The sequence below is a fragment of the Halichoerus grypus genome, chromosome 8 (genome assembly GCF_964656455.1).
Source record: "Halichoerus grypus chromosome 8, mHalGry1.hap1.1, whole genome shotgun sequence".
Lineage (NCBI taxonomy): Eukaryota > Metazoa > Chordata > Mammalia > Carnivora > Phocidae > Halichoerus > Halichoerus grypus.
The window spans coordinates 94,338,666-94,363,984 of record NC_135719.1 but is presented as its reverse complement, the minus strand read 5'-3'; the positions used below and the strand labels follow the sequence as shown (position 1 = coordinate 94,363,984).

Genomic DNA, 25,319 nt, shown 5'->3' with positions numbered 1-25,319 from the left:
ACATAAATGCTGAGGTAACTGCTGATTATCCCCAGTACTTACAAAGTGATAACAGATAAGCCTAATAGGATTTGAATTTAAGTAGCTATGATTTTTTTTTTTCCCCTCCTTCTTCCAGCTTTGTGAAGTGGAAATTGTACAGGCTCCAATAGAAAAGGCCACTTTCAGACTTAAGGCATGCCCTGATGATCAGGCACACTTACCATCCAAATCCTCCAAGACCAAATCATAGCATGAAACTAGGGTCAGATCAGGCACCAGAGTATGCTAAATAAAAACGCTGCTTGTTCTGACATTGTTACAGTTAAGAACTTCTTAACAATACTTTCTACAGCGGTATTTCAGATCAATTCGCACTAGCTAATGAGCCTAGAACTGCTCGCCCCACAGAAAAATTATATGGTTCTTGAAAAAAAAAAAAAAAAACTAGAAAATCCTATGTGTTCAATTATGAACATACTGCAGTTGTGCTAAATCACTGGGCTTTATCATATTTGTTTGTACTATATATGTGTGTGCACTGTGCGTGTGTTCAGTCAACTGTCATTTCTTGAGTGCTTACTATACACCAGCTACATTACTATGGACTTGGGATAAGTGCTGGAGAAGACAGACACAGTCACTGCCCCGAGAAAATGCAGCCTAGTGGAGCTGTGCCTCTCAAACTTTTAATGTGCATACAAATCACCTGGGGATCTCATTAGTATGCAAATTCTGCAGTGCATCTGGGGGAATGCTGAGATTCTGCATTTCTAATATACTCCCTTTTAATGCTGATGTTGCTGGCATTTGAGTAGTAAATATTGGTGGACACAGACATTAAATCACACAAATAATATATGCTTATATTTGAGATAAGTGCTATGAAGGAAAAAAACCCACAATGATCTATGAGATCAAGTAAAGTGGGGGACCCAAGCTTTGCCTCAGGGCTAGGGGAGGGGCTATATAAGCCAAAAGCTGAAGGATGGTGGGAATACTTCAGGCTAAGCTATTGAGGCCAACTATAGTAAATGCCACACGTACCTTTGGTGTCTTTCTGCCTGGAGGTGTTCTCCGGACACCAGAGTGTGTTTGACCTGTGCTCTGGGATTGTCAAAAGTACCTAAAGCCAAATACCCCAGAGCTATTTGCTTTAGGGACAGGAATTTATAAATAAACATCCCAGCTTCACCACCCCTTAGTGAAGACACACCTAGTTGGGTTTCATAGTCTCTCAGAGGGTTCCCAGCAGGATTGTGCCTTGGTGGCCACAGCTAGAACTCATACTAACTTTGACTTTCCTCTTTTCGCTGTATCAGATCCCTACTCCTGGCCAATGACTCTAGTCTCACCTCCAAATAAATTACTTTCTCCTAAATCCTTGAATCAGGGTTTGCTTTTGAGGGAACTCAGATTAAGAAACTAACCCAGGGCTCCTGGGTGGCTCAGATGGTTAAGCGTCTGCCTTCGGCTCGGGTCATGATCCCAGGGTCCTGGGATCCAGCCCCGCATCGGGCTCCCTACTCAGCGGGAAGCCTGCTTCTCCCTCTCCCACTCCCCCTCTGCTTGTGTTCCCTCTCTCGCTGTGTCTCTCTCTGTCAAATTAATAAATAAAATCTTAAAAAAAAAAGAAACTAACCCACTCAGAGAGGATAGTAAACAATGATGACATACATATATACAGACACACTTGCATGTATGTGCATGCACGCGTGCACACACACACACACACACACGACTAGGTTGAAATCTAAGGGGAAGAAAGACAGAAACCTGAAGTGAACACAGGCCACATTTGCTTTTGAATATCTGCCCCCAATCCTAGTGATCTTGAATTTCTGTTTTGATGACCTCATGGGGAAAGAGGAACAAATCGTAATCCTAAACTGGCCCTATTTCCTGAATTGGATGGTGGCTTCATGGTTGCTTGGAAAATTGTACATAAGTGGTTTAGGAACTTCCCTATATGTGCATTATACTTCACAATATTTCAAAATGTAATTTAAAAAATCTGACAAGAGAGGAATGACTTAGGCAAAGGGAAATCATATAAGAATTATGTAGAAGTTTTGGAAGAACAGAGAACAAGCAAGTGTAGCTGGAACATGATGAACAATGGGGACAATGGTGGAAGATTCATTCATACATTCATTGACTCATTTATGACAAGTATGACCTTTTTTAATGGAGCTTTCATTGGGTAGGAGACAGGCAAAAAAACCCACAAATAAATGAGCAAGATATTTTCAGAGATTAATGATTGCTATAAAGAAAACAAAATAGGTTGATGTCACAGAAAAAACACTGGGGGTAGAGGGTTGCTTGGTGGGATAATGGAGATGGGGTCACCTAGAAAGATCTCACTAGGTGCTGGCAATTGAACTGAGATCAGAGGGACAAGATAAAACTATAAAGGGGCATAGAAGCCAGTGCCTGGAGGTCTCAGTAGGAATTTCGAGCTTTATTTTAGAAGCAATGGAAAGCCATTAAAGTATTTACACAGAAGAGGGAGATAATCATACTAAGGTTCTTAAAGATCATCCTGATGACTCTGTGATGAATGGTTTCCAGTGAGTAAACATATGATAGGGGCTGACTAGGATGCCAAAGTAGACACATACAACTGGATCTATTCAAGTTATACTATAGACTTAGAATTGAATATTCCTTTCATAAACTCCAGTACAGACCCTACTCCCTAAAAGAAATCATCAATCACTGGGCCCTATCTTGTTAGCTACCATGATTTGGCTGGTGAATGACAAATGACTGAAGCTGGATCAGTCAGAACCCTTTCTTAGGATATTCCTAATGGAGCTGGAGTGGAAGATTCTCCTTCTTTAGTAGACTGTTGTAATGCCATGAGAACTGCTAGTAATCTTGTTCAAGATTGTCTGGAGAAAAGCAGAAGGTAGCAGGAGAGGATGCAACTGTGAAGAGAGAGGAGAAAGGGAGAGAGACTGAGACCAATCCTTGTGTGAAAGAATCTCCTGGCTGCTGTGGTTTTAGCAGTACTTTGACTATTGGAACCATTTCAGGATTTTTCCCAGTTACACAAATCATATTAATTCTCTTTTGCATTTAGCTAATTCAAGTTGGATTTCTGTCAATTGCAATTGAAAAAAACCTGGGCAGTATTAGAGGTGAGGGAGCTGGAGGTGAGCACCTTGGGGAATAGGTGTGCCATTTACCAAATAGATGAAGGCAAGATGAGAAGTTGGGTCAGGAAGAACCAAAGTATTGTTGAGAAAATGAGAATTTGAAATACCTATGAGATATCAAAGTGGAAATATTAAGTAGATAGTGGATATTTGTTTTTGTTTTCTTTAATTAATTTTATTCTTTTTTTTTCTTCAAATTTTTATTTAAGTTCTAGTTAGCATACAGTGCAATATTGGTTTCAGGAGTAGAATTCAGTGATTCATCACTTACATACAATACCCAAGGCTCATCATAACAAGTGCCCTCCTTAATGCCATCACCCATCTAGCCCATCCCCCACCCACCTCCCTCCATCAACCCTCTGTTTGTTCTCTATCATGAAGAGTCTCTTATGGTTTGTTTCCCTCTCTCCTTTTTTGCCCCCTTCCCATATGTTCATCTGTTTTGTTTCTTAAATTCCACATGTGAGTGAAATCATATGGTATTTGTCTTTCTCTGACTGACTTATTTTGCTTAGCATAATATACTCTTGCTCCATATATGTTGTGCAAATGGCAAGATTTCATTCTTTTTGATGGCTGAGTAATATTCCATCATATATATATCACATCTTCTTTATCCATTCATCAGTCAATGGACTAGTAGTAGATGTTTGAATTTAGAGTTCAGCCAAGAGGAATGGAATGTGGTTATAAGTGTGGGCATCACTGTCAAAGAGTTGATATCCCAAACCATAGGATGATATGAAATGAATTAAATGAGGGAGAGACTCAGTGGAAAGAGAAGAGGACCCAGGACTAGGTCTTGAAGAACTCCAAGATCTATGGACCTGATGCCATAGATGAAATAGATGCCAAACTTTGACAAAGGAGGTCTGCAAGCCGCCCACCACGCCCCCACCGCCATTCGGCCGTAGTTTGTTTGGTGGCTGATGTTAACTAACACTGTAAGTTTCACCTTCATTGTCATCTGTCAAAAAAAAAGGCTGAGTGAGGAATGTGTGTGAGTGTGTGTGAGTGTGTGTGTAACTGCGTGGCTTAAAGTAATGATACTGATTTTCAAGGGAAGCTCATAAACTGGCTCTGTAGGCAATTTTGAAAAACATATCTGAGTAATAGGATAAACATTTATACTTTAGAACTTGTTAGGCATTTGGATTATAACAAGCCTTTTGTGTGCATGACTCATTCCTCCATTATTTCTTGATTATAAACTTGGCGATGAGGAAGTGTACTAATTCTGTGATGGCCACCAGAGAATAATTTTTTTATATTACCTCCAGGGTACATGGAATAAGGTCAGCACTGTCTGTTTAGAAAGCAGTTTGAATGAAGGAGCTGCAAGTTTAATGTTTTTTTTTTTTAAGTTTCTTATTTCTGTACTTAGTCATGTTGTTCACTAAACCAGAAGGGTACCTATCATTGTGACATACATTTCTGAGCTGGCTGACTATATATGAATGAATGCAGATGTCATAGATACAACACAACCTAAAAGAACTCTTTATCTAGTCAGCTGTATATGAATTTCCTAGGTTATGAGTCTGTATGATCTGTTGGGGTAGGGGTCAAACCATATATCCTGATTAAGTCATGATGATTAGGAGTTGTGTTTTCAGCAAATACAGCTACCAGACTTTACCATTTATTAAGCATTTCATGGACAGTTGGGACATAAAATTTAAAATTTTCTCAGTTAAAAGTATAAAAATATTGGTCACTGATCATTTTTTTAATGTCCAGTACAGTTCTAAAAGGCTACATATTTTCACAATTCTTAGTCTCTAGTTTAGATTAGCTTCTGAATGCCATGTTCTCCTAATGGAATGTTGTCTCCTTCTCAATTTCCTCTGGAGTATTTTTTTTTAAATTTTTTTATTGTTATGTTAATCCCCATACCTTACATCATTAGTTTTAGATGTAGTGTTCCATGATTCATTGTTTGTGCGTAACACCCAGTGCTCCATGCAGAACGTGCCCTCCTTAATACCCATCACCAGGCTAACCCATCCTCCTACCCCCCTCCCCTCTAGAACCCTCAGTTTGTTTTTCAGAGTCCATCATCTCTCATGGTTTGTCTACCCCTCCGATTTCCCCCCCTTCATTGTTCCCCTCCTGCTATCTTCTTCTTTTTTTTTTTCTTAACATATATTGCATTTTTTGTTTTAGAGGTACAGATCTGAGATTCAACAGTCTTGCACAATTCACAGCACTTACCAGAGCACATACCCTCCCCAGTGTCTATCACTCAGTCACCCCATCCCTCCCACCCCACCCCCCACTCCAGCAACCCTCAGTTTGTTTCCTGAGATTAAGAATTCCTCACATCAGTGAGGTCATATGATACATGTCTTTCTCTGATTGACTTATTTCGCTCAGCATAATACCCTCCAGTTCCATCCACGTCGTTGCAAATGTCAAGATCTCATTCCTTTTGATGGCTGCATAATATTCCATTGTATATATATACTACCTCTTCTTTATCCATTCATCTGTCGATGGACATCTGGTTCTTTCCACAGTTTGGCTATTGTGGACATTGCTGCTATAAACATCGGGGTGCACGTACGCTTATGGATCCCTACATTTGTATCTTTGGGGTAAATACCCAGTAGTGCAATTGCTGGATCATATGGTAGCTCTATTTTCAACTTTTTGAGGAACGTCCATACTGTTTTCCAGAGTGGCTGCATCCTCTGGAGTATTTTTATATATCTTAACTGAACTGAAAAATATGCTAAGACCCAGATGTTTTATTTCTACAATTACAGAATTTATTTAGTGAGGATCAGTTACTTTATAAATTTATGAGATTACTTAAGATGTGATTAGTAAAATTTTATCTTAATTTTTGTTTCTGATATTTTAAATTAAATAAAATTGAAAATATTGGACTAGACTTACTCTCCTTATATATTCTCTTTAGTTCTTTGGATGGCATAGTTTAAATGAATGAACCAATAAATATCATACATGATTCTTATTAATAATACACAGATTGTCTGAAAAGTCTGGAAACATTGGGAAAATATTTTATTTATTATGCTTTTTAAGATGAATAATTAGCTTAAATTTAGAAATGTGTTACCTGCAAAAGAATAGGGGGATCAAAAGAAAATACATTTTGAAAATATAACTAACATCTTGATTTTATTTTTATTTTACATTTTGAAACTTAGATGTTCAGAATCAGATTAATTATAATTTTTATTCATGTCATTCTCTCATCATTTGTTCAGATATAGCTGCATTTATTTTGTTAATTGCTTAATTATTTATTTTTAATAATGGAATAGTTATCCACAAAGTCACTATCCAAAACAAAAGCTGAAACTCTAACAACAGCTCACATCAAATCCTGTTTCCCCAGCCAGTCCATCACCCTCTTCTCTCCCACCCAAAGGACCCATCACCCAAAATCTCATACTCATTGTTCCTTTTATCTCATTGCATTGTAACTATTTTTTTCCTAAAACATACACAAATATATATATTTAGTAGTTTTTTTTTTTTAATTTACAAAAAGAATGTCAGACTTTGTATAATCTTTTGGAAATTTTGTCATTTAGTATTGTATTGATAAGATTAATTCATATGGTTACTTGCAGCTATAGTTTATTCATTTCCATTACTATATATTCATTGAGTGCATGTGTCACGGTTTACTTATCTACCATCTGTTGCTGGACACTTGGATTCACTCTGGTTTTTGTTAATATGAACAGTGCTGCTATAAACATCCGTTTACATACCTTCTCTTATACATGTGCAAGAGTTTCTGTTGAGAATATACCTGGGCACAGAAGTGCTGGGGTTTAGAAAATATAAGATTTAAAAAAAAAAATGCCAAGCTTTTCCAAAGTTGTTGCTCTCATCTGTAGCATATAAAAGGACCTGTGGACCCACACTTGATATTATGAAAATTTTAAATATTTGGAATCCAGTGGAGGTAGAATGGTATTCTGTTATGACCTTAATAAACATTATTTTAAAATAAAAACAGGGGTGCCTGGGTGGCTCAGTCGGTTAAGTGTCTGCTTTTGGCTCAGGTCATGATCCCAGGGACCTGGGATGGAGCCCCTCATCGGGCTCCCTGCTCAGCAGAGAGCCTGCTTCTCCCTCTCCCTCGCTGCTCCCCCTGCTTGTGCTCTCTCTCTGTCGAATAAATAATAAATAATCTACAGTAAAATAAAATAAAAAACATTCCTTCATTTCTAGTTTTTTCAGGAATACTATACATTTTAAAATGTGGTATTGGTATATAGATCAATACAAAGTAATTAATTACAAAATAACCTATACTTACTTTGAGTTATTTATTTATTTTTTCGGGTAACTCTTCTCTCACATTACTGCAGACATGGCCAGGACTGTGATATGCAGTCATTTCGGCCACTGTGTTCTCTTCTGGTATCCCACCTCCCAAATGGCAGAATGCCAGGGAGTGAGATCATGTATTTGCTATAAGCTCTCCAGTCATTCATTCTTTCTTACTCTAGAAGCTTCACCTCATCCCAAGTGATTTAAAAAATATCTGAAAGATTTCCATTGCCTACTTAGGTTTATAAAAGGTTTTATTTTATTAAAATTTATAGTGCTACATGGACACATTTATGAACACATAGTCATTTGATTGCAAAGGTATATAGAGTTGGCCCACATGATTAAGTGTTTTTAAAATCCATTCAATTAGATTTCTAGATTTTCATGTTCCTTTCTCATAAGACACTTAGTTACTTAATTTAAATGCAAAGTCATGTTTAAGGTGACATGGCCATCTGAAATGAAGGACTAATTTGAATGTCTTTTAAATGGGAAAACAGTAAGGGTAGTAGAGAAATCCTGCTGCAGAACTCCATAGTCAGCAAAAGCAAGGTAAGTGTGATGATGGTTCATGTGTTTGCTATCATTTGGTAACATACATAGAATTTCCAAGAGGAAAAGAAGAGTGAGAGTAGTGGTAAAAATGAGGTGGGGACATAAAGATGTGATCCTGAGGCCTTCCTTCCTACCCCTCCTCAATCATCTGAACAGTCAAATCCAGCACAAGAAAGTGAGTTTAAAAGTGTGGTATGCATTAGTCATGGAATGGCAGCTTTCATTCTGATTGTAGATATTTAAAAGCATCCTGCGTGTTAAGTGGGCTTAGTTGAAACTGTTTGTACTTCTATTGCAATGTATTTGGTCACTGTGAGCCAAGATAGATAATGTATTTCCTAAAATGGTATAGAATTGCCTAAGTTGCTAACAAGAAAATCTTTCCATAGACTCTACAGTGTTTAAACTTGTCTTCCTTTACTCGTCTTTAATTCCTCCCCACTTCCAATTGAGTTAATTGCTTATATTTTTAAGAAACTGGAACTCTGAAGAAATTGATTCACCCATCTTTTAAGTGACAGGGTATTTTTTAACAGTATATAATATGCATTATAATGTAATAAATAATTTAATTTAAGAATACTGAACTCTAGTGTTCCTTAAAGGGGACTTTTACAACTTACTGATACAAATACTGGCCCTCAGTCACAGGAGAAAATGATATTAAAATAGTTCAAGGATAAAGTTACACATGGGGTAGTTGTTCTCAAATATTAATAAGGCCACAATCTCATTTTTTTAAAAAGATTTTATTTATTTATTTGACAGAGAGAGACAGCGGGAGAAGGAACACAAGCAGGGGGAGTGGGAGAGGGAGAAGCAGGCTTCCCACGGAGCAGGGAGCCCGATATGGGGCTCGATCCCAGGACCCTGGGATCATGACCTGAGCCAAAGGCAGACGCTTAACGACTGAGCCACCCAGGCGCCCCCAATCTCGTTTTTATATAACATATAAGCTTGAAGAAGTTATGAACCAATATCGTGGTAAGGAAACCTAACTACACAACAGTTAAGATCTATGGCCATTATTTTTCATTTAGGCCTAGAAGTACATTTCCTTTCCTGAGTGAACCGATATGCCATTTCAAGGAGAAACAAATGGAAGCAAAAAATAAACTTCAAGGCAAGCTGTGACTGAAGACGCAGGATTACCCATTTATGACACCCCAAAGGAACTCTAAATTCTTCCACTAGCTATTAGCCCACAGGAATCTCCTTTGGCAGAACAGAGAAGCAGAGCCCGGGAGACTGGCGCTTCAATACTGCTGCTTCTGGTGGTGAAGGGAGATGCTTATATTTCTCCCGAGGTTCTTTCCCCCGCCCCAGTCTCCCGCCCGATGAAGACTGGAGCCGTCTACACATTGTTGTGAAGCCAACTCGACTGACCCGGACGAAGCACAATGGGCGGGCGTGGGCTGTCAGCTAGTTCCTCGTTTCCAGTCCTTCCTATCAATGTTCACCCAAGTGTTTTGGGATCTGAGCTCCTGAAACTTTCTAATGGGGGGGGTGGGGTGGGGTGGGGTGGGGGTGGGGGTGGGGGCGGGAAATGATACGTTTCTTCCCAGTAGCGACTTTCTTTCTTTTTCTCCTGCTGTAAGCGGAGTGTTTGACCTGGTCGACTGTGTTCCCAGTGCCCTGGCGCCAGCTGTGTTCTTGACCCCAGAATAAATCAGGGCTGCACCGGGCCTGCCAGAGCTCCGGACACATTTCCTGTCGGGGCCTAAGGAAAGCTGTTTGCCGCCAGGACGGTGGTGGGGATTCTTGGCAGTTGAGGGCTCTGGCGGGAGTGGGGCGGGGGAAGAGGGGGAGAGCCAGCTGTAGGGGGCGGTGACCGCGCTCTTGGGACAGCTCCGCGCCCTCGGGCGGGACAGATCCAAGTTGGGAACAGCTGTGGGAGCAGGGCCTCCAAGATGAGGCCGGCGCTCGCCCTGTGCCTCCTCTGGCAGGCTTTCTGGCCTCGGCCTGGCCGCGGCGAGCACCCCACCGCCGACCGCGCGGGCTGCTCGGCCTCTGGGGCCTGCTACAGCCTGCACCACGCTACCATCCACAGGCTGGCGGCCGAGGAGGCCTGCAGTCTGCGCGGCGGGGCGCTCAGCACCGTGCGCGGGGGCGCCGAGCTCCGCGCGGTGCTTGCACTCCTGCGGGCAGGCCCGGGGCCCGGAGGGGGCTCCAAAGACCTTCTGTTCTGGGTGGCGCTGGAACGCGGGCGATCCCGCTGCACCCGGGAGAACGAGCCGTTGCGGGGTTTCTCCTGGCTGTCCCCCGACGTCAGCGGGTCCGAAAGCGACACGCTGCAATGGGTGGAGGAACCCCAACGCTCCTGCACCTCTCGGAGTTGCGCGGGACTCCAGGCCACCCGGGGGGTCGAGCCCGCAGGCTGGAAGGAGATGCGTTGCCACTCGCGCGCCAATGGCTACCTATGCAAATACCAGTTTGACGGCTTGTGCCCGGCGCCGCGCCCCGGGGCCGCCTCTAACTTGAGCTACCGCGCGCCCTTCCAGCTGTACAGCGCGGCGCTGGACTTCAGTCCCCCAGGGACCAAGGTGAGTGCGCTTTGCCCCGGGCAGATCTCCATCACAGCCACCTGCATCGCAGACGAGGTCAGCGCGCGCTGGGACGGGATACCCTCCGGGGCCGAGCTCTGTCCCTGTCACGGGAGGTACCTCCGTGCTGGCAAATGCGCGGAGCTCCCTAACTGCCTAGACGACTCGGGAGGCTTTGCCTGCGAGTGCGCCTCGGGCTTCGTGCTGGGGAAAGATGGACGTTCTTGTGTAACCAATGGGGAAGGACAGCCGGCCCCTGAGGGGACCAAGGTGCCCACCAGGCCGGCCACTGCTGCCAGCCCGGTCCCGAAGAGAACGTGGTCGCCCACAGTACATGAGAAGCCAGGAGAGGTACCGCATGTCCCTGGACAAGGCAGTTCAGCAACATCTATTCCCGAGATTCCTCAGTGGGGAGCACAGAGCACGATGTCTACCCTTCAGACGTCCCCTCAAGCCAATTCGAAGGCCGCCATCACCTCTTCAGGAAGCGTGATTCCCAAGTTTAATTCCACGTCTTCCTCTGCCATTCCCCAACCTTTCGACTCCTCCTCCACCGTGGTCTTCATACTTGTGAGCATAGCGGTCGTAGTGTTGATTATCTTGACCATGACAGTGCTGGGGCTTTTCAAACTCTGCTTCCACAAAAGCCCTTCCTCCCAGCCAAGAAAGGGGCCCTTGGCCCAGCCGGCCATGGAGAGAGATGCTGAAGCTGCTGCTCTGCGTTCCAATTCTGTACATTGCACAGACAGTGGGGTGAAGGTGGGGGACTGTGGTCTGCGGGACAGAGCAGAGGGCGCCTCGCTGACAGGGTCCTCTCTTGGCTCTGGTGACACATAGGGAAACGGGACAGTGGGCACGTCTTCTGAGCAGAGTTTTTCACTTTCAATGAAAAGGGAAAAGAAGAGGAACTTATTTATGGGACTATTCTTATAGAAAATCCCCTTCCCCCAAATTCCCTCTCCTTCACTGAGGAGCCAAATCTGAACTGGACGCTCATTGCCTGAAGGTGGAAGAGGTCAAAGTGCCTTATGGTGGTACTGAGGGCTGGGATCCTACTGGGGAGAGGTGTTTACTTGTGCTGATTCTGGGGGACTTGGAGAAGTGGTTGAACTTTTAAGATATTGCAAGCAAATAGAAAACAATACAATTTTAAAAAATTTAACCAACATGGAAAGGAAACTGTCTATATTGTTCAGGCTGGACATATATTGGTTTGAAATTCCCAGGCAAAAAATAAAGGATTGTTGATAACCCACACTCAAATATCACTGGTCTCATAGAGGATTGATTATTTAGGAAAAACAGCTGAGGGGCATGCTGAGAATAGCAACAAGAGTTGCTGCTCTTAGATTGAAGGGGAAATTTTCAAGTCCTTGTAATGAGGAGTAGATCTTTAACAACTAGCAACTTTTTCCTTGGTTCTTTTATACTTTGCTTTCAAAGTCACTACTACTTATGTGCTCTGCTATAAATCCAAACTGTAGTATTGCCAGAGTAGCTGGCTCCGGAAGCAAATTATAGTTGACCACCAATTTAAGTGTTTACTGTGTGTCCTTGCTCAAGGAAACAAATGATTTGTGTTTTCCTTTTCCAGTGTTTGTGCTCTCCAGTGTAATGACCTTCCCAACCAAATAGCCCTCTCCTAAACATCAGGATGCTGATCCTCACTTCCAATTATGGCGATGTTAATTTCCAATTAAAACGTTAATGCTAAGTATTGATTTGAAATCTTCTGGGTGCATTAAAGCAAAAAATGAGCTGGATTTCTTCCAAAGTTGCTAGGTTTTTATGCACTATTTAATCCATGAGAAAACTTCAATTCCAAACTATTTCCTTACCTCCCTTAAAGAAAGTGTGCAGTGACCGTACATGCCTGTCTTCAATGTTTATAATTTAACAACAGACACGGTAACAGCTCTCCATAAGAATTAACGGCATAAGAAATAAGTGGTAAATACAAATATTTAGCATCTTGTTATGACTTGGGGCATTAGAAAGTAATCTAAATGAAGCATTCATCTAAAAAACAATTAAGATGTAATAATAATCACTATCTAGTAAAGTTGAGACCCCTAAAAAATTTCCCGCTTCTATTAGTATGCTAAGACTTTAAACCTAAGTGTGTGGGGGTTGTTACATGGGGAGAGGAGAAACAAGCTTAGTAACCAGGAAGAATGAAAACAGGAAGTTTGCACTGTATTTTTATAGGACCGTTTTGATGTTCTTAAGTGTACAATGTATAAAATACATATATAAAATACATATGGTATTGTAACATTAAAGGAATAAAGTAATAGGTAATTTGCTTCACATACTAAATATATGTCTAGATACAAAAAAAATCGCAATGAATTAGAATTAACATTTGAAGGAAATTTTAAACAATATCATTTCACAAGAAAACTAAAATCAGGTAAGTAATGCCTTACTCAATGTCCCTAACTTGTCAGAGTGTGTCTCAGTTCACCTCAGTTGTGGTGTTTAATCCTTACTCTTTACTACGTGACCTGTCTGTAAGAAGGTAACTATTTGAATAGAATATATGATCCTTTCTTTTGTAACTTGAAAAATAGGCCCTTCTATAAATGAACTGAACTGTAAATTATCTATAGCTATAATTATAAATATATCTAAAGTTATCTATATCTGTGCGTGCATGTATCTGTGTGTACACATGCTTTGTCTTAAAGTAGATGGCCTTTGCAGCATTGTTATAATACAATGCAGTAGGTATCATAACTTACTATGCAACATGACACTGGCGACATTACAGATCTTGGGATCCAAATGTCCTATGTGAAAAACAAATAGGTTTGAGCCCAGTTGCTCACCTATTACCTGCCATTCTTTCCCCTTCTAAGTAAGTCAGGAAAGAATTAGAGAAAACGATCTGTTTTCATACTTGATTTCCTGACAGATAGCAATTGCAGACCAAGCTTCATACAACTGTCTTAAATTTCTGGCTATGATGTCTTCCATACAATCTTGAATCCATGGCAGAATCAGGCCAGCCAAGCTTGATCTCTTGTGAGTTAAGGTTAGGGACTTTCCTACTTCTCTACTACCATTTTATTACTTCTCCAATCTCTTTGAAGTTCAGTCCTTTCCTACTTAAAACCCTTTGTCCCCACACTCATCTCATATAGCTACCTGTTCGGTCATCTCCTCCAAAGGAAGACTTGGTATTTAATTTACAGTCTTTCTCTTCAGCCTAAGTCCTGCCATTATTTTACACAATTTCAAAGCCCTCATGTATGACTCTTCCAATGCCTGTACATTTCAGGTCCTTGACTTCCTCACTTCCAATGACCTCCCCTTCATTTTAGTCATCCAATCCAGCAGCCACAACTTAGCCTTTCAGATGATTCTGAAAGTGCTCTACATACGAAATCACAAATTCACACATCCATATCTTTGCACATGTGTTGAGACCTGTACTTTAGTGAGTTTTACCACCGATTAAAAGTAAACCATTATTGTTTGACCAGTAGTCTCATATAATTCTTTTTCATTTCCATAAGGTTGGTAGTGATGTCTTCTCTTTAATTTCTAATTTTAGTAATTTGAGTATTTCCTCTTTGGGGATGGGATTAGTCTAACTAAAGGTCTGTCAATTTTGTCAATGTTTTCAAAGAACTAGTTTTTGGATTCATTGATTTTTCTCTATTGTGTTTCTTTGTTTTTAAAAAAAGATTTTATTTATTTATTTGACTGAGAGAGACAGCGAGAGAGGGAACACAAGCAGGGGGAGTGGGAGAGGGAGAAGCACGCTTCTTGCAGAGCAGGGAGCCCAATGCGGGGCTTGATCCCAGGACCCCAGGATCAATGACCTGACCCGAAGGCAGATGCTTAACGACTGAGCCACCCAGGTGCCCCTCTCTATTGTGTTTCTATTCTCTATTTCATTTATTTCTCATTTAATCTTTATTATTTCCATCCCTATCCTTCTTTTGGGTCTAGTGTGTTTTTATTTTTCTAACTTTTTAGGGTGCTAAGTAGACTATTGATTTGAGATCTTCCTTTTTTAAATATAGGCATTTACAGCTATAAATTTCCCTTTAAGCACTGCTTTAGTGGTATCTGATAAACTTGGGCAAATTTTGTTTTCTTTTTCATTCATCTCAAAGTATTTTCTAATTTCCCTTGTGATTTTTCTCTTCAATGCATTGATTATTTAGTAGGGTATTGCTTAATTTCTATGTATTTGCAAACTTCCCTAAATTCCTTCTGTTGTTAATTTTTAATTTGATTCCATTGTGGTTAGAAAGTATCAACATAGGTAAATACAAAAGACAGTATAAATGTATTTTTCTTTGTAATTTTTTATTCTATCTGATTTAAAAGATAATTACATAATAAAGTAATAATTATAAAACTGATGATGGGCTTATATTGTATAAAGATGTAATTTGATCAGCAATAATAGCATAAAGAAGGAGGGAGGTAGCAGGCCTTTAGTTAGACTGACCCCATCCCTAAAAAAGGATGTAGCTATGTTGGAGCAAAATTGTTGTATACTGCTGAAATTAGTTGGTATTAATCCTAATTGTATAGTCTTTAAATTAAGATGTTAATTATAATCTCCATGGCAGTCACTTAGCAAAAATCTTTATGAAAGTATAGGAAACAGCAAGAGAATTAAAATGGTACTCCAAAAAATATTTAGAAATAGATAATCAAACAATAAAAGTTAGATACATTTATACTGTCTTTTGTATTTACCTATGTTGATACTTTTACCAGGACTCTTTATCTTCATGTGGTTTTGTTACTAGTTACAGTACAGTACAGTAACTGGTCTTTTATCATCATCCTGAAGGACTCTCGTTAGTATTTTTTTTTTTTTCCTGGCTTTAATGCTGTGTTATTTTATTTTATTTTTTAAAAAATTTTTTATTGTTATGTTAATCACCATCCATTACATCATTAATTTTTGATGTAGTGTTCCATGATTCATTGTTTGTGCATAACACCCAGTGCTCCATGCAGAACGTGCCCTCTTTAATACCCATCACCAGGCTAACCCATCCCCCCACCCCCCTCCCCTCTAGAACCCTCAGTTTGTTTTTCAGAGTCCATTGCCTCTCATGGTTCATCTCCCCCCTCCGATTTTCCCCCCTTCATTCTTCCCCTCCTGCTATCTTCTTCTTTTTTTCTTAACATATATTGCATTATTTTTTTCAGAGGCACAGATCTGTGATTCAACAGTCTTGCACAATTCACAGCGCTCACCATAGCATACCCTCCCCTGTGTCTATCACCCAGCCACCCCATCCCTCCCACCCCCCCCCACTCCAGCAACCCTCAGTTTATTTCCTGAGATTAAGAATTCCTCATATCAGTGAGGTCATATGATACATGTCTTTCTCTGATTGACTTATTTCGCTCAGCATAACACCCTCCTGTTCCATCCATGTCGTTGCAAATGGCAAGATCTCATTAGTTTTGATGGCTGCATAATATTCCATTGTATATATATACCACATCTTTATCCATTCATCTGTTGATGGACATCTTGGCTCTTTCCACAGTGTGGCTATTGTGGACATTGCTGCTATAAACAATGGGGTGCACATACCCCTTCGGATCCCTACATTTGTATCTTTGGGGTAAATACCAAGTAGTGCAATTGCTGGATCGTATGGTAGCTCTATTTTCAACTTTTTGAGGAACCTCCATACTGTTTTCCAGAGTGGTTGCACCAGCTTGCATTCCCACCAACAGTGTAGGAGGGTTCCCCTTTCTCTGCATCCCCACCAACATCTGTCGTTTCCTGACTTGTTAATTTTAGCCATTCTGACTGGTGTGAGGTGGTACCTCATTGAGGTTTTGATTTGGATTTCCCTGATGCCAAGCGATGTGGAGCACTTTTTCATGTGTCTGTTGCCTATTTGGATGTCTTCTTTGGAAAAATGTCTGTTCATGTCTTCTGCCTATTTCTTGATTGGATTATTTGTTCTTTGAGTGTTGAGTTTGATAAGTTCTTTATAGATTTTGGATACTAGCCCTTTATCTGATATGTCATTTGCAAATATCTTCTCCCATTCTGTCGGTTGTCTTTTGGTTTTGTTGACTGTTTCTTTTGCTGTGCAAAAGCTTTTTATCTTGATGAAGTCCCAGTAGTTCATTCTTGCCCTTGCTTCCCTTGCCTTTGGCGATATTTCTAGGAAGAAGTTGCTGCGGCTGAGGTCGAAGAGGTTGCTGCCTGTGTTCTCCTTTAGGATTTTGATGGACTCCTGTCTCACATTTAGGTCTTTCAACCATTTGGAGTCTACTTTTGTGTATGGTGTAAGGAAATGGTCTAGTTTCATTCTTCTGCATGTGGCTGTCCAATTTTCCCAACACCATTTGTTGAAGAGACTGTCTTTTTTCCATTGGATGTTCTTTCCTGCTTTGTTGAAGATTAGTTGAAGATTAGTTGAGAGTCCATTTCTGGGCTCTCTGTTCTGTTCCATTGGTCTATGTGTCTGTTTTTATGCCAGTACCATACTGTCTTGATGATGACAGCTTTGTAATAGAGTTGGAAGTCTGGAATTGTGATGCTGCCAGCTTTGCTTTTCTTTTTCAACATTCCTCTGGCTATTCAGGGTCTTTTCTGGTTCCATACAAATTTTAGGATTATTTGTTCCATTTCTTTGAAAAAAGTGGATGGTATTTTGATGGGGATTGCATTGAATGTGTAGATTGCTCTAGGTAGCATTGACATCTTCACAATATTTGTTCTTCCAATCCATGAGCATGGGACGTTTTTCCATTTCTTTGTGTCTTCCTCAATTACTTTCTTGAGTATTTTATAGTTTTCTGAGTACAGATCCTTTGCCTCTTTGGTTAGATTTATTCCTAGGTATCTTATGGTTTTGGGTGCAATTGTAAATGGGATCGACTCCTTAATTTCTCTCTCTTCTGTCTTGTTGTTGGTGTATAGGAATGCCACTGATTTCTGTACATTGATTTTATATCCTGCCACTTGACTGAATTCCTGTATAAGTTCTAGCAGTTTTGGGGTGGAGTCTTTTGGGTTTTCCACATAAAGTATCATATCATCTGCAAAGAGTGAGAGTTTGACTTCTTCTTTGCCGATTCGGATGCCTTTGATTTCTTTTTGTTGTCTGATTGCTGTGGCTAGGACTTCTAATACTATGTTGAATAGCAGTGGTGATAGTGGACATCCCTGCTGCATTCCTGACCTTAGGGGGAAAGCTCTCAGTTTTTCCCCATTAAGAATGATATTCGTTGTGGGTTTTTCATAGATGGCTTTTATGATATTGAGGTAGGTACCCTCTATCCCTATACTCTGAAGAGTTTTGATCAAGAAAGGATGCTGTACTTTGTCAAATGCTTTTTCTGCATCTATTGAGAGGATCATATGATTCTTGTTCTTTCTTTTGTTAATGTATTGTATCACATTGATTGATTTGTGGATGTTGGACCAACCTTGCAGCCCAGGGATAAATCCCACTTGGTCATGGTGAATAATCCTTTTAATGTACTGTTGGATCCTATTGGCTAGTATTTTGGTGAGAATTTTTGCATCCATGTTCATCAGGATATTGGTCTGTAAATGTCCTTTTTGATGGGGTCTTTGGTTTTGGGATCAAGGTAATGGTGGCCTCATATAACAAGTTTGGAAGTTTTCCTTCCATTTCTATTTTTTGGAACAGTTTCAGAAGAATAGGTATTAATTCTTCTTTAAATGTTTGGTAGAATTCCCCTGGGAAGCCATCTGGCCCTGGGCTTTTGTTTTTGGGAGATTTTTGATGACTGCTTCAATTTCCTTAGTGGTTATAGGTCTGTTCAGGCTTTCTATTTCTTCTTGGTTCAATTTTGGTAGTTGATACATCTCTAGGAATGCATCCATTTCTTCCAGGTTATCTAATTTGCTGGCATAGAGTTGCTCATAATATGTTCTTATAATTGTATTTCTTTGGTGTTGGTTGTGATCTCTCCTCTTTCATTCATGATTTTGTTGATTTGGGTCCTTTCTCTTTTCTTTTTGATAAGTCTGGCCAGGGGTTTATCAATCTTGTTCATTCTTTCAAAGAACCAGCTCCTAGTTTCGTTGATCTGTTCTACTGTTCTTTTGGTTTCTATTTCATTGATTTCTGCTCTGATCTTTATTATTTCTCTTCTTCTGCTGGGTTTAGGCTTTATTTGCTGTTCTTTCTCCAGCTCCTTTAGGTGTAGGGTTAGGTTGTGTACTTGAGACCTTTCTTGTTTCTTGAGAGAGGCTTGTATTGCTATATACTTTCCTCTTAGGACTGCCTTTGCTGCATCCCAAAGATTTTGAACAGTTGTGTTTTCATTTTCATTGGTTTCCATGAATTTTTTTTAATTCTTCTTTAATTTCCTGGTTGACCCATTCATTCTTTAGTAGGATGCTCTTTAGCCTCCATGTATTTGAGTTCTTTCTGACTTTCCTCTTGTGACTGAGTTCTAGTTTCAAAGCATTGTGGTCTGAAAATAGGCAGGGAATGATCCCAATCTTTTGGTACTGGTTGAGACCTGATTTGTGACCTAGGATGTGATCTATTCTGGAGAATGTTCCATGGGCACTAGATAAGAATGTGTATTCCGTTGCTTTGGGATAGAATGTTCTGAATATGTCTGTGAAGTCCATTTGGTCCAGTGTGTCATTTAAAGTCTTTATTTCCTTGTTGATCTTTTGCTTAGATGATCTGTCCATTTCAGTGAGGGGGGTGTTAAAGTCCCCCACTATTATTGTATTGTTGTCAATGTGTTTCTTTGCTTTTGTTATTAATTGGCTTATATAATTGGCTGCTCCCATGTTAGGGGCATAGATATTTACAATTGTTAGATCATCTTGTTGGATAGACCCTTTAAGTAGGATATAGTGTCCTTCCTCATCTCTTATTACAGTCTTTGGTTTAAAATCTAATTTGTCTGATATAAGGATTGCCACCGCAGCTTTCTTTTGGTGTCCATTAGCATGGTAAATGGTTTTCCACGCCCTCACTTTCAATCTGGGGGTGTCTTTGGGTCTAAAATGAGTCTCTTGCAGACAGCATATCGATGGGTCTTGTTTTTTAATCCAATCTGATAGCCTGTGTCTTTTGATTGGGGCATTTAGCCCATTTACGTTCAGGGTAACTATTGAAAGATAGGAATTTAGTGCCATTGTATTGCCTGTAAGGTGACTGTTACTGTATATTGTCTGTGTTCCTTTCTGGTCTATGTTGCTTTTAGGCTCTCTCTTTATTTAGAGGACCCCTTTCAATATTTCTTGTAGGGCTGGTTTCGTGTTTGCAAATTCCTTTAGTTTTTGTTTGTCCTGGAAGCTTTTTATCTCTCCTTCTATTTTCAATGTCAGCCTAGCTGGATATAGTATTCTTGGCTGCATATTTTTCTCATTTAGTGCTCTGAATACATCATGCCAGTCCTTTCTGGCCTGCCAGGTCTCTGTGGATAGGTCTGTTGCCAATCTAATGTTTCTACCATTGTAGGTTACATATCTCTTCTCCCGAGTTGCTTTCAGGATTTTCTCTTTGTCTCTGAGACTCGTAAGTTTTACTGTTAGGTGTCGGGGTGTTGACCTATTTTTATTGATTTTGAGAGGGGTTCTCTGTGCTTCCTGGATTTTGATTCCTGTTTCCTTCCCCAAATTAGGGAAATTCTCTGCTATAATTTGCTCTAATATACCTTCTGCCCCTCTCTCTCTTTCTTCTTCTTCTGGGATCCCAATTATTCTAGTGTTGTTTCGTCTTATGGTATCACTTATCTCTCGAATTCTGCCCTCGTGATCCAGTAGTTGTTTATCTCTCTTTTTCTCAGCTTCTTTATTTTCCATCATTTGGTCTTCTATCTCACTGATTCTTTCTTCTGCCTCATTTATCCTAGCAGTTAGTGCCCCCATTTTTGATTGCACCTCATTAATAGCCTTTTTGATTTTGACTTGGTTAGATTTTAGTTCTTTTATTTCTCCAGAAAGGGTTTCTCTAATAATGTCCATGCTTTTTTCAAGCCCAGCTAGTATCTTTAAAGTGATGATTCTGAACTCTAGATCTGACATCGTACTAATGTCCGTATTGAGTAGGTCCCTGGCAGTCGGTACTACCTCTTGTTCTTTTTGCTGAGGTGATTTTTTCTGTCTTGTCATTTTGTCCAGAGGAGAATAGATTAATGAGAGAACAAAATGCTAACAGGGTAACAACGTCCCCAGAAAATATACTCTAAACAAATCAGAAAAGACCTGAAGCCGGGGGAAAAGAAAGGGAAAGAAGGGGGAAAAAAAAGAAAAAGAAAAAGATAAAAACAAACAAAAACAGAACAAAACAAAACAAAAAAACAGAATATGATCAAATATGATCAGGCTGGTGCGTAGATCAGTGCCACACACTAGATTTTGGGCGTATTTTGGTCTGTTAGAAGAAAGTGCCTCCCAAAATTTTAAAGAAAGAAAAACTTCTATATGTACAATAATAGAGGTTGATATGATGAAGGGATGGAATATGAATGTAAAGATGAAAATTATAAAAAATTTTATAAAAGGAATTGATAAGAAGTTGTTTGAAAAAAGAAAGAAGAGGATTAAAAAAAAAAAGGAAAAAAAGGGAGAGAATGTGATCAGGCAGGAGAGTAGAACAAAACCATACACTGGAGATTTAAGGTATATTTTGATCTGTTAGAAGAAAGTATCTCAAAATTTTAAAGAGAGAACAACTTATATATATATGCCAAAAATAAGGGTAACTACTATGAAGGGATAGAATATGACTCTAAAAATGAAAAATAAAAATGTTTTTTAAAAAAGGGATTGATAAGATGTTGGTTGAAAAAGGGAAAAAGAAAAACTCAAAAAAAAAAAAGTTAAAAAATAAATTAACTTTGAAAGACTAAAGAATCATGGTAAAAAAGCCATGGATTCTATGTGCATTATTCCCCTAGCGCTGGAGTTCTGCCATTCTCATTGATCGGTAAACTTGGTCTTGGCTGGCTGTTCTCACTGATCTTCTGGGGGAGGGGCCTGTTGCCACGGTTCCCAAATGTCTTTGCCGGAGGTGGAATTGACCCGCCCTTGTCCAGTCCGGGCTAAGTAATCTGCTCGGGTTTGCTCTCAGGAGCTTTTGTTCCCTGCAAGCTTTCCATACAGCGTTGGAGGCCGAGAGTAAAAAGGGCGGCCTCCCAATCTCCGCCCTGGAGGAGCCGAGAACTCGGGGCCCCACTCCTCAGTGAGCCTCCAGAGAAAAGCAGTCAGTCACTCCTGTCTCCCTGGTCTCCGGCTGCACTCCGTGCTCCCCCGGCCTGTGACCAAGCATTTCTGTCTCTGGCACCCGACTCAGCCTGGAGTCTCCAAACCCAGCAGATCCCTGCAGTGTGCTCCCGTGCCGCCCCTCCCGGGGGAAGAAGGGGAGTGTCCCTGGATCTGCCGCCTGTTGGGTCCCTGCTGGAGGAGCAGTGGCCCGACTGTGCCGCGGATCACGGTTTATGGCAACCCTGAGCTGAGAGCCCACTCCTCAGCTCCGTCTCTGCAGCCGCTTCCCCGCTCCGATACCTGGGAGCTCTGCTGCACTCAGGCACCCCGGGTCTTTCTGTGACCCCAAGGGTCTTGAGACCACACTGTCCCAGCAAGTGTTTCACCCCCCGCTTAGCCACTAGAGCGACGTCTCTCAGCGGAGCCGACTTCTAAAAGTTCCGATTTTGTGCTCCACTGCTCTATCACTTGCCAGAAGCGGCTACGGAAGCGCCCTCCCCCGCCGTCTATCTTCCCGAATATTGCCTCGGATTCACTTTTCCGCATGTCCTACCTTCCAGAAAGTGGTCGCTTTTCTGTTCAGAGAGTTGCTGCTATTCTTTTCTTAGATCTCCTGTTGAGTTCGTAGGTGTTCGGAATGGTTTGAACCCTATCTAGCTTAATTCCTGGGACCAGACAAAATCCAGGTCTCCTACTCCTCTGCCATCTTGCTCCACCCTCTCGTTAGTATTTCTTATAGGGCATGGCTGCTGGTGACAAATTCTCTCAATTTTTGTTTGAGTATGTCTCAATTTCTTCTTTGTTTATTGATGGATAGTTTTGCTGGATATAGAATTGGGGGTTGGTCATCTTTTCCTTTTAACACTTTGCCTAAGTCATCCCACTGCCTTCTGGGCTTCATGATTTCTGATAAAACCACTCAATTTTATTGAAGATTCTCTGTATATTTTGACTTGTTTTTCGCTTGCTACTTTTGAGCTTCTTTCCTGTGACTGATTTCCCATTTCTTTGTATAGCTCATGAATTTTTGTTGAAAACTGGTTGTCCTAGATAATATAATGTGGCAACTCTGTAAATCCACACCCTAATAACCACACCACAGTTTGGCTGCTGCTGTTTATTTGGTAACATTCCTTGATTGATTCTGAAAGGTCTGTATTCCCTGTAATGTGTAACCACTGAATTAACTCTAACTCTGTTCAGTTAGCTTAGCGGTCAGCTAATGATTAAATAGAGATTTCTTTAAATTATTGGACCAATGAATCTGCCACCATTTGTAAAGGGGCTCTTGGGTGGGGGCAGGCCTTCAATGCTCAGTTTATAAATTTGCCTTAGGCTTCACTTCTTGCTCTCACAGGGCCTCAGCATCACCCAGAGTTGGAGAAATTAGGGCCTTTTCAGATCTTCCCTGGGCAAATACACAGCTTTACACATGCATCTGCCTTCCTAGATTCCCAGAAATGTGTTGGAGCATTGCAAACCCCCATCTTTTCCCACATCTCTTTCCCCAAATCTTCCTTTTTAGTTTTTGTTCCATCTCTGGCTTATTACATTGACATCACCACCTGTGTTAGTTTCCTAGGGCTGCTTTAACAAATTATCACAAACTTCCTGGCTTAAAACAACAGAAATTTATTCTCTCACAGTTCTGGAGGATAAAGTCCAAACTCAAGGTGTTGGCAGGGCTTTGATATGTCTGAAATCTCTAGGAAAGAATCATTCATTGCGTCTTGCGTCTTCCTAGCATCTGGTGGTTGATGCAATCCTTGATGTTTCTTGGCTTACAGCTATATCACTACAGTCTCTGCCTCTGTCACCACATGGACTGCTTACCACCCTGTGTGCCTCTTATTTATTTCTGTATCCAAATTTCCCTGTTCTTATAAGAACACCAGTCCTGGATTTAAGTCCCACCCTAATTTGGTATGACCTCATTTTAACTTAATTACACTGCAACAATCCTATTTCCAAATAAGGTCACATTCACAGGGACTGGGAGTTAAGACTTAAAAATATATATGGGGAAGATGGCACAATTACCGACTGATCAATAATGATAATTCTCTGTGGATGGAGCTCTTGGAAAGTTCCAAACCTGTTCTGCTCCTTCCAGTGGCTGCTAGGCTGATTTTCATAACTACTCTGCTTTCAATTCTTCTGGTTTTCAGGGCTTCTTTGGGGCTGGGGAATAGAGAATGGGAATAGGGCAGAGCAGTGTTGATAGTCTGACAATCTCCTCAAACTACATCAATTAATTGCTGCCATAGGCTTGCCTTACCTGAATGGCAATTTACTCCATCTGTGGTTCCTAAACCTACCTCATCATTGAAATCATCTGTGGTGATTTTATATATATAAATATCTATATATACAAATACATATGTAAATAAATATATAAAATAAATATATAAAATATATAAAAAAATATATAAAATATATATATCAAAATATATCTAAAACAAAATATGTAATATAACTATATATAATGAAATATACAATATAACATGATAGTATATATGTGTATATTATATATATAAACTTATATATATTATATATGTGTATATATATAAACTTATATATATATTATATATGTGTATATATAAACTTATATAACTTGCAACCATAGATGTAGACAGCCAGAAAGCAATGGAGACTGTATGTCTATGTACTCTAAACCAGATTGGACAAATCTAGTGATCATGAACCATGGGACTGGGTATCTATCCCCCAGTACCAGGGCTGTATTTAAACTTCCTAGAACTTAGATCATCCCTATGGTTAAGTGATCAAGTGAGAGGAAGAGAATCCTAGAATGACCATTTACTAGGTGGCACTAAGAAAAATCAGAAAGAACTGATTTATAAATATCACAATAAGGACATTTCATATCTTCCCTTTTCAGTCTGCTACTAGGGTATTTGAAGCATGCTTATTCTACTCCAGGTTACTGTACTAAGTCTCTATATTCATTTTCTTACAACAGTTATATGAGGCAGTTAACATTACCTCTATTTCACAGACAAAGCTAAGAGCATATACAATTTTTTCTAAGTATGCACATAGAAATTTCTTTATTTCTCAGTAGCAGAACTCAATTCTTGAGCCCCATCTCTGCTGATGACAGAAAATTTAATATAAATCACTCAGACCACACCCATTGCAGGTTTTAGGAAGTCTTAATGTCATTACAAACTAGTGAACATAATTCAAGAGTCCTGAGAACCAGAAAACAAGTCTATAACTACTGGCCCATAACTCTGGAAAGAAAAAAAAAAGCACTAAAATGTGACCAAGGATAGCAAACAATGGTCTTTGGTTAAACGTAATTTTGTTGTTTTTGCCAAGTGTGCCCTGGTCTTCCCTTTGGACTGTACATCAAGTCTGCTCCATCCTAAATCACCATCACAAACAGAAATCTCATCATGGTGCTTTTCCCCTTTCCTCTTCATCTCTCTCCTTCTGGTGATTTACCCCGGCTTGTTACTACATTTAACTTCATAATGGACTACTCTATCATTCGCCTCCACTTCTCAGTAGGATCCCAGG

At 40.2% G+C, this 25,319-nt stretch overlaps 1 protein-coding gene and 1 long non-coding RNA gene across 3 annotated transcripts in view; both read left to right on the top strand.

Moving 5' to 3' along the window:
* The window catches only part of LOC118525869 (uncharacterized), a 214,588-nt gene that overhangs the window by 170,421 nt on the left and 18,848 nt on the right, over positions 1-25,319 (top strand). The window lies entirely within an intron of this gene.
* CLEC14A (C-type lectin domain containing 14A) lies at positions 9,837-12,883 on the top strand. The gene has a single exon (XM_036076788.2). It carries the CDS (start codon positions 9,932-9,934, stop codon positions 11,399-11,401), a length of 1,470 nt encoding a protein of 489 aa, XP_035932681.1. The 5' UTR covers positions 9,837-9,931; the 3' UTR covers positions 11,402-12,883.